General features: G+C 39.4%; 4 protein-coding genes across 4 annotated transcripts; 3 read left to right on the top strand and 1 right to left on the bottom strand.

Moving 5' to 3' along the window:
• Window positions 1-2,548: 2,548 nt before the first annotated feature.
• AOL_s00007g582 (uncharacterized protein) lies at window positions 2,549-5,235 on the top strand (the record flags this gene model as incomplete). Its single annotated transcript, XM_011120482.1, has 7 exons — window positions 2,549-2,676; window positions 2,735-2,957; window positions 3,020-3,177; window positions 3,233-3,528; window positions 3,603-4,177; window positions 4,239-4,388; window positions 4,444-5,235. The coding sequence occupies 7 exons, from the start codon at window positions 2,549-2,551 to the stop codon at window positions 5,233-5,235; spliced, it is 2,322 nt and encodes a 773-aa protein (XP_011118784.1).
• Window positions 5,236-6,201: 966 nt separating this feature from the next.
• On the top strand, window positions 6,202-6,492 carry AOL_s00007g581 (uncharacterized protein; the record flags this gene model as incomplete). Its single annotated transcript, XM_011120481.1, has 2 exons — window positions 6,202-6,273; window positions 6,340-6,492. The coding sequence occupies 2 exons, from the start codon at window positions 6,202-6,204 to the stop codon at window positions 6,490-6,492; spliced, it is 225 nt and encodes a 74-aa protein (XP_011118783.1).
• Window positions 6,493-6,989: 497 nt separating this feature from the next.
• On the top strand, window positions 6,990-7,560 carry AOL_s00007g580 (uncharacterized protein; the record flags this gene model as incomplete). The annotated part of the gene is made up of 3 exons (XM_011120480.1): window positions 6,990-7,155; window positions 7,227-7,391; window positions 7,454-7,560. The coding sequence occupies 3 exons, from the start codon at window positions 6,990-6,992 to the stop codon at window positions 7,558-7,560; spliced, it is 438 nt and encodes a 145-aa protein (XP_011118782.1).
• A 219-nt stretch (window positions 7,561-7,779) lies between these two features.
• AOL_s00007g579 (uncharacterized protein) lies at window positions 7,780-9,780 on the bottom strand (the record flags this gene model as incomplete). The annotated part of the gene is made up of 5 exons (XM_011120479.1): window positions 7,780-8,094; window positions 8,150-8,956; window positions 9,052-9,205; window positions 9,271-9,655; window positions 9,756-9,780. 5 exons carry the CDS (start codon window positions 9,778-9,780, stop codon window positions 7,780-7,782), a joined length of 1,686 nt encoding a protein of 561 aa, XP_011118781.1.
• Window positions 9,781-9,976: the final 196 nt, after the last annotated feature.

Raw genomic sequence — 9,976 nt, 5'->3', positions numbered from 1 at the left:
ACAACTTAATTATTTACCACAATTTTTTTTTTTTATAAATATAAGATATTTTAATTCAAGGGGTGTTATATTTTATAAGGGTTATTAATAACCCCTATAAAAATTTATACAATAAATTCATAACTAATTATTAATTTAAAAAAATTATAAAAATATTTAAGAAATTAAAAGTTAATAATAACTAAATATTAAAAATTAAACATTTAGAAAAAGTAATATATAAAAATATTTTTTTCTCTAAAAAGTTAGAGTAACTAACAAAACCAAAGCCATATTATAAATAAACGCCTAAATCGGGTAAAAAAAGATACTAGCTTTTCAAATCAAATCCTCTTATTTTGAAACTTAAAAATAATATTAGATAATATAATTATAATATTTAAAAATAAAAGAGAAAATAATTATAAAAATAATAATTATAATTTAGTGATTAAGGTAAATAATAAAATTTTTTATAAAAATAAAAAAAAATATCTTTAAATTAAAGAAACATTTTATTACAATTATATAAAAAACAATAGTAAAAAAAAAATTTAAAATAAAAAATTAATTTTTATATTTAAAATATTGATTTGATGTGTTTTATAATACTTAGAGGTTAAAATAAATTAACATATTAAATTACTATATAACTATATAAATATTTTTATTTTTAGTAAGTCTATAAAACTTTATAATAGTTTTTAAATAAACTTAAAATTTTTTCAAAAACCACATAAAATAGTTTATCAATATTTTCAAGTTTATTAAAATTATATGAAACAATTTATTAATATTTTAAAGTCTATCAAAACTGCAATAAAGTGGTTTGGATTTAAAATTCTAAATCCATAAGTCTATACAGAATAATTTAACGAAACTATTAAACTGCTCCAAACCGCTCCATCCTCACACTATATTTGAATGTTTAGTTTAGATTTAACTCTTATTTAATTTACTTTATTTCCTTTATTAATTATTTATTTAAACTGCCATGTTTGCTGTTATGTATTTAGAAACCAAGCAATAATTTAAGTATTAATTTGTATGTATATTAGTATATTACTCTTGTTTTGTGACATTTGTGTATTACCTTGATATCTCGACTAGTCTCTATACGATTTCTTACATAAATAATAAAAAATTAAAAAATTATAAATTATAAATTTATTTATAAAATTAAAAGTTTACGAGATAATAAATTTAAATTTATTTATAAGATTAAAAGTTTATTAAATAATTATTTTAAGTTTATTATGGACTTTGTGGTTTATTAAAAAAAAAAAAATTTGTTTATTTTTATGATAAAATTGTTTTGTTTTATTAAATTGTAGAATTTTAAAAATTAAGTTTAAATTGTTTTATCGATGGACTTAAGTTTATTTAAAATTTTAAAAAATTGTTTTGCTCCGCGGTTGCGGATTAGCCGCTCTATGGTAACATGCTATACTCTATAAAATATAATACTACATCAGGAAAAAAACACAATTCTATCGTGCTTTATCCTGCCATTCTAGCAGGGGAGTTTCTATTGTGCTCCATCTTGTTCTATTTTGTTCCATTTTGCGTTTTTAAGCTATATAATTGGTTAAAAATTAACTAAAAACTTGCTTAATTTTGTTGTGGTTTTTGATGAACCAATTATATAGTAGAAAAAGGTGAGATGGAGTGTGATGGAAACTCCCTTGTCAGGATGGTAGGATGGAGTGTGATGGAGAATTGTATTTTTTCCTGATGTAGGTTTATATATACTGCTCTATAAATACATAAAATAAGCAAACCTACAATGTGTTGAAATCTGAACGATCGATCATCAATTATACATACACAGACCTATATACAATCCAGCATACTTATAGAGCTGTAGAACCATTAACAGATTTATATATAATCCAGCGTACTTACAGAGCTGTAGAACTATTAACAATTAATTAATTATAAATTAATTACTACAGTTTTTATTATATAAAAGTATAATAGATTTATCTATATAAATTTTATTTTTAACTATCAACTCACATAGTTATAAATTAATATATTTTCTAACTATAAACCTTCTTTGTTCTATTTTCTACCCCTATACATAGATAGTGGATTGCGATCTCGTAGTTCCCGCCCAGCCATTATAACATATTCTATTTTTTAATTGTTAATTCCTGTATGTAGCTATAAATTAATAATTTTTCTACTTAAAAGCTTTTTCTGTTCTATTCCCTGTACATATAGTTGGTGGGTTGTGATCTCGTAGCTATTGTAACATTTGCTCTAGAGCACTATCAACAAAACCCAACCCGAAGCTGGTTGTCATGCATTTTTAGTCGAACCCAGTATAAATTATTATTTATGTGCGTTGCCAAGAGCTATACAACCCAACCTAACCCAAGGCTGATAATGATGTGCAAAATTGCATTTTGGTTTCTGGGAGTCGCGAAAGCATCTATTGCGTCAGAGCTTTGAGAACCATCACGCTCTCATTATCAGAACCCCCACCATAACGATGTTAACTCCACAATTTTAGAACTAGATCAACGCATACACCTATTTCGATATTTCGCCAAAATCGCCGACAATGTTCATGATCAGGAATGTTTCGAAACTTCTCTTTGGAGAGACCTCAAAGCAGGATCTTCTGCAGATTGACAGCGGCCAGTTGTATCTTATTCGGCCTAGAAGCCCCAAAGGGTATTCCGAGTGCATGTAAGATCAGATATTAGCTGGTTCACAAAAGTAATCAAATTTGACATGTGCCGTACAGATTTAAAGAATCAACAGCATTCATTCGCAGAACTTCCACCCCACATCACTATCAACTTGTAATCCAGCGTGTTTTCGAAGAAGGTGAAGAGACGCTCCAAGAAGAGAGCGAAGATGAAGATGCGGACATGAATGACAGGGTGTTCCTCCTCGACGAAAGTCTCCATTTCCGCTCCGTATTTAGAGATGGACAGGCTGTTTTTGCCTGGAACGACCTTTTAGGAGTGGGTTCATGCACTTTATGCGAGTATTGTATCGCATACTGATTGTGTGGAACTATGAGTAGGACCCCGACGACACATTTGAATTTGTCTGTGATACAGCGACACAACCTGGTCAAGTCAATACTTTCGAGATCGTTGCCATGCAATGTCAGTTCGAACGGAAATATAAGCGATCCTACGAGAATGCTACCGATGCAGACCTCGAACAATTCTCCTTCTCGTGAGTCTATCTTAAATCAGGAACACCGCCAATCTCTAAACTAATACATAGATAGTACACCAACGATTCCACCAATCGTTCGGCCAACATCTCCTAAGGCAGCGCAAGAGCAAACCCCAACCTCCCATAACAAAAACGATGTATCGCTCCCCAAGGAGTCACTTCATACTCCGCGCATTGTACGAACGGAAACCAATGAACAGGAACGCGATGAAACTAAGCACCAAAGGGATTTGCCTATCCTAACAAAGGAACTTGTCGAGCTTCACTTGTATGATACGGATTCAGGAACATTTATCTTGCAAGATAGTGAACTGGAAGCATGCGTTTTTGATAATGGCGGATGGAAATGTGAGTGAATGGAGTTTATCCTACTCGAGCTACAGTTTTCACATGCTAATTTTAGGTTGACCGCACCAATATAGATACCCTAGAAGTTGCAAACCCAGGAAAGGATGTTTGGGTGACCCAAGTTATTGTACCGGATATTTCTCCGGTGTTCAATTTTGATTACCTTTCTTTCATATTCAATGCTTACCAGGACGAGCATGCGCCATTTTCTTGGTTGCTACGTTTCCGTGACATGCCATCTCTGGAACGGTTTCAAGAAGGGCTGATGCGCGGCTTATGGGAACACTTGAATGAAACTAGTTGGCTCAAAGCGAAATCCGATGACCGGGACTACATTGTCGAGGCCTTCCAGGATATAACGATGTCAGATGTTTCAGAGGAGGAGGAGGAAGTTGGATTCGAAGCTGAAAATGTTGAGGAAGAAGACAATCCAGACGACGTGTCATTTGATGAAACCACACAATTCCCTGACGACGGGACACACGAAGAAAATAGCCAGCTAGCTGTCGGCACTCAATCTGACCGCTCGTTTGTAATAAGGGGAAGTCGAATAGGGGTGTTCAAGCATACTCCCTCGAACCACCTGGAATTCTCGACCACAATAAATAAGGTCCAAACCCCGAAGGGAAAGGCCTTTCAACCGAAGAAGGTTTGAACCCTTTTTCCATGCCTCCGAATTCCTGGAACAAACTAACCGTTAGTGAGGTTAGGTGATGTTACATGCCGGGGATTCTTCCATGATATTGCAAAATCCGTCAAATGCGCATAGTGTCTTCAAGATGGATATTGAAACGGGTAAAATCGTTGACGAATGGAAGGTCCACGATGACATACCCATCATCAATTATGTCCCGGAAAATGTAAGTGGGGCACCGGGAAAAGGTACATCAATACAAGCTAACGCTAGAGCCTTAGAAATTTGCGCAATTGACAAATGAGCAAACCTTCATTGGCCACTCCAAAAATGCGATCTTCCGGGTGGACCCTAGAATCAGCGGGAATAAAATGGTGGACTCAGAGCTAAAACAATATTTATCGAAGAATGAATTCTCAGCAGCTGCTACGACGGAAAAGGGATATATCGCGGTGGCTTCGAATAAAGGCGATATACGTTTATTCGACAGACTTGGAATTAATGCAAAATCGCACCTCCCAGCTTTAGGCGACCCTATAGTTGGAATCGATGTATCGGCTGATGGCCGCTGGATTCTGGCCACCTGCAGGACCTATCTTCTTCTAGTCGACGCAAAACAAGAGACTGGAAAAAATGCAGGGAAATTAGGTTTCGAGAAAGGGTTTGGGAAGGATGCGAAGCCAAAACCTCGAAGGCTGGCTCTATCGCCCAGTCATGTTGCCCAGTTTCAACATGAGACAAAAATGCCACTCAGCTTTACGATCGCTAAATTCAACACCGGTTTAAATACTGAGGAAACGTCTGTTGTGGCCTCCACCGGCCCTTTTATTATTACATGGGACCTAAAGAAGGTCCTGAAGGGCTCGAAAGAGCCGTATTCCATTCGACGTTACTCAGAAGAGGTCAAGGCAGATAATTTTAGATTCGGGAGTGACAAGAGTGTTATTGTTGCCTTGCCGCAGCAAGTTGACATGGTAGCAAAAGGATCTTTCAAAAAGGCTACTCGGCAATCTATTGCAACACCGGTGAAGCAGCTAAGGTCCAGAAGTTCGATTGTCAATTCTCCCTATTAGCCTGTCAAGACACTTATTCTCGGACGCCAGGATGCGCTAGAATTACTTATGCAAGTGACTACCGACGCGATTTTTCTGTTGCTTTTAGGGATGTCCTAGTTTTGTGCCTCTGTGCGGGCTCTGCTGGCTCAGTACTTACCTTCTACTTGAGCGTAGATTGTCTGTGGGTTGAGACTTGCTGAGTGGTTGAAGGTACCCTCAAAAGATCTCAAGTTTTATTCACATGTACTAGCCACTACGGTCTGGTTTTCGACCCTTCAAAGGAGTGTGGGGAGGCCCATGCTCGAGGGCGGAATAGAGGAATCTTCTACTGAAAATTTTTTAATCAGCACTTGCAATTGGTGAAAAGGTGAAAAACATAATCATGAAAAGGCCTTTTGACTGTACTTTAAAATGTAATTCAAAGGTATACAAAATTTTTTTTCTGGTATTGGTTTAAATTTCATGTTTAAATCGAGTACTTGATCGGTTTAACTTTAGCTAGCTAGGCTGTGCCGGTAAAGTCGCCTTTTATCACCTTAGCTACTGGGAGAGAATCAAGCGGAAAGAAAAACAGGAGAATCCAAAGTTTAATATTTGTGATTTTATTGTTTGTAAAGTTTATGTAGTCTCGAGCAATATATTAATATATATACAGGTACCTATACATATTAAGGAAAGGCTAGAATATAGTTAAGAATAGCAACTACCAAACTGATTTCTAGGAACTAGATCACTGACTATATGGTATGCATGCATGCATTAACCATTGCGAAACTCTGCTGAGTACTTCTAGGCCTGACCAAACCAACACAATTTTTGACACCGTATGAATCCTTACTTTTCTTAGAGCACGTGAGGATGTGAACGCGAATGATCATGAAGAAGTAGGACCGATTACATCAAAACCCCGAAAGACAACGTCATCTTCTGAGCTGCCAACTTATCCGCCCCATCGATTATGTATGGATTATATGACAATTGGCAATGTCGGACCTCAGTGATTACCAAAATCTAAGGCGGAACCACCCAGGGTGGTGTACTATCGAATCTGAACCGGTGACTATAAAACCTCACGAATGGCACATTTTCCTGTAAGGTACTGTGCTGACTTATTTACTAAAGGCGATATTCAATCAAATACTGCGCGATGCCGGTGTTACAAACACCCGTGTTATTGAACTCTACTCGCTCGATGAGAGTATTCTGGATGAGCCTGAGTACGCGCTTCTTCCTGTTTCCAATTTTCCCGGGGCTTATATCGATCTAGCCCAATAATTGGATTGATATTTCTTTGTCGCTGGAGACAAGACACGAGTGAAGTCCGACAAACCCCCGGGAAGAACAAAAGTTTATATTGTTACTACTATTGACAAAGCCATTAGGTCCAGGAAGCAGAAATCAGTTGTCCCGACAGCGTTTGGTTTGCCAACCAGGTCTATATTCCTGGCCTTCTCTGAATCCAAGGACTCACTAACCCTAGAAAGATAACCTGCTAATCATAGGGTACCCGGGTACTTACTTATCTAGATTTCAGAGAATAGCTGTGGATCTCTTGCGATGATAAACATTTTATTCAATGCGGAATCTGTAGTCCTTGGGGAAGAGCTGGCCCAGCTAAAATCTTTTACTGCGGGCCTCACCCCTCCTCTAAGAGGCCTTTGCCTACGGAATTCCGAGTTCTTGCGCAAGAATCATAACTCATTTGCAAGGTATATGCCTCCCGGATTCGTGTGTGGGTAGAAACTAAGGGGCGCCGTAGACGGTCCGAGATAATGCAAAATAACTTAGACGTCATTGATTTATGCAAGAATACTAAGGGGTTGGCGAACGACAACGGTCCAAACGCAGAGTCAGCGTATCATTTTATTGCCTACGTCCCTTCTGGTGGTTCTGTCTGGGAGTTGGATGGTCTCAAGAGACAACCGGTTGAAATTGGAGGTAGGCAACCGGTAACTGAAATGTTTCCCCAAAAATGGATTGCTAACCGAGGATTTTTTTTATTAATCAAGAAACCGATAACACAAGTCGTTGGCTTCTCACTGCAATGCCAAGAGTCCAGCTCCAGATATCAAAATATTCCGAGAACGAACTGATGTTCACCCTTCTCGCACTGACACAATGCACACCAACTTCCCATGAGCGCCCAGCTATGCGAATGACGTCCCTAGAAAAAGGTGTGATACCCGTGTCGGTGCCTTTTTAAAACTTCGGTAACTGACGTGGCTGATCGAAAAAGACACCTTATTTCCATATGCAACCCGTGTGAGACATCCTTATGCCGCATTTATGCGCCATTACATCAAAGTCTTAGCAGGAAAGGGTATCCAGGTTGGGTATTCTTGAATCATCAACACACAACCCTTCATACCGGAGGGTTCTGCAGGTTCGCCTATTCTGTGCCTGGTGAAAGCGTGACAAAAATCTGATTAATTGGGGTTCTGGTGTTTTTAATGATCCCAGAAACTCCGCTCAATTCATCTTTCTTTTTTTTTTTTTTTGGGAGGGGGCCGTCGGCCAAAGCCTAGTCAATTCAGTTACTTCATTCGTCCAGTTTGTGTTTATTCAGTCGTCTGGATACTCCTCTTTCATGTTAGATACGAAGCGGCCGTCTTGGGAGTTGAACCGCTGAAAGTATTTTCCAGCCAGAATATTGCACAGTCGACCTGCGGACACGGGGTGCTGTTCTAAGATATTTTCTTGCGCGACGTATCGGATGGAAAGGTCGTCTACCATAACTCGATAAAAAGGTTGCATCAGGCCCTTCTGGAGCTCACCCTCCTCTATATCCAAGCCTTCGTACGCCATGTTGATTGTCCACCCCGTTATAACTGCCTGGTAGTTGTATCTTCTATGTTTGAATATAGTGCCAATGCGGAACTATAGCGGCTTTAGTATACAGGCCGCTTGATCGACTAGATGGTTCCGAACTTACAAGGACCCCACGATTCTCTGCCAAAGATCGCAATTTTGGTTTTCGGAGCATCCCGTCTTCGTTCCGCAAAGCAATGCAAATTGTTTGAAGGAGGCGTGCTGGTCGCGAACTAGGGCTAGCTAATGGCACAATATATTTTTCGATCAGGCCAACGTCAAGGGGAAAGGACTCCTGAAGGCAGCGGCACAACGGCTCCAATATACGGGTCGTCCATGTGTTTGATAGCAGCGCAATGGCAAATAAAGCCGCGTATTCTGCAGCATCTATGTTGATACTTAGTTCTAGCTGGTCATCGACGAGTTGACGCCGCGCGCGGGGTGTATTTCTGAGAATGTTTCTGGCATTTCGCAAAACCAATTCTTTTGTCGTCGCAGGATGCAAGTACTTGCTAATGGTTTCTGATGTTATAGTGACACCAATTTCCTCGAGCCTCCTTTCTAGTTCTGGCTGGAGTACTATGTCTACACTGTCGTGGGGGTTAACATAAAAATGTGAGGATTCGGTCTCGCGGACGAGTGCGTAAACATGGTAGGGGTATGCGCAAGGGCGAGCTTCTAACCCGAGTCGATTTGCTAGTGAGCAGAAGATGCTGCAGGATGTTATTGGCAGAGTTCTTTTCGTAGTTCTCATAGAAACGCCAATGAAGCAATTTACAAGGTCGTGAAAATTTTCCTGGGGACACCCAAGAAACCCTTGGGATCGCATGTAGCTGACGATCCCGATAGCCTTTTCCTGGATAGACCGGCCGGGAAAGTCTCTCTGTGAGTGAATAATATCATCGCACGTAGCTGTGAGTAAGTTTTGGATCTATTCAGCTGAATTAGGCACATGGAAAGATACTGTCCCGAATCTGTTTGCTATTTTGATAGATGAACATATACTGGCTGGGCGGGGAAACGTACTTGTTCGTTGTCGAAGGCGAAGTTGTCTATAACAAAGAGATCAAAACTAGATATCGCAATCTCTAGGGATGCCTCATGAGTCGTCAATAACGTAGACCAGCAGCGGATGGCCCGCTGCCTATGAATATAGGATAGAGTCGAGCTGGCGTGGAATCTTCAAATAGTATTTAATTAAAATTAGCATTCGAAGTCAGCAAGGCTGCAGGGTTAAAACCATACCGCCTTGCCAACCAATCATTTGCCGACTCTGGTGTCTCCAATTGCTTGATGAGATAATCCTTCACGTCGTATCCGTAAGCCGCTATTTTCTCGGTATATCTGATGCGTTTCGATGGGCTAATGACGATCTTCTCTAACAGTCTCCGAGCCTCTCGATCAAGCTTTATTCTTCGGAAGAAGACCCTTTTCCAACTTTGTAAGGCTTGATATTGACCGCTAGGGCCTGTTGGATATTGGTGCCAGCTGCTTTCCCAGTATTTAAAACGGCGACACCGCCCTCGCCACAGCAAGGGATCATTGGTGAGCCTATTTAGTTCTCGGGATACACCTTCGAGAGCTGCCAAGTCATCGTCAGGGACAAACTCAATAATGTGCTGTGTGATTTCTAAATGTATTACACATTATAAACGGGCTATATTAGTTTTTGAACATTGAACCCCACTGTGATGTAGGATGGAGGATATACCAAGGTGGGGTTGTCGTACCTTGGGGAAGATTTAGAAACTGCATGGTGGTTCCGAGTGGGCCGCCGTGATCGAGTACGCAACATATTCCCAGTAAACGAACTGTGGGATTAAATAACCACCTATAAGGTTTGTCGACTTCAGGCACAGGTTGGATTTTAAGATGTCTAGGCTAGGAAGCGGGTTGATTAGGTAAGCCCAACAAGCACTAAGAACGGGCTGCTATGCAATCAGGTAATTCA

This window comes from Orbilia oligospora (genome assembly GCF_000225545.1).
Source record: "Orbilia oligospora ATCC 24927 unplaced genomic scaffold scaffold00007, whole genome shotgun sequence".
NCBI lineage: Eukaryota > Fungi > Ascomycota > Orbiliomycetes > Orbiliales > Orbiliaceae > Orbilia > Orbilia oligospora.
Note: the sequence above shows the minus strand (reverse complement) of the source record. Positions and strands in the feature narration are given on the sequence as shown.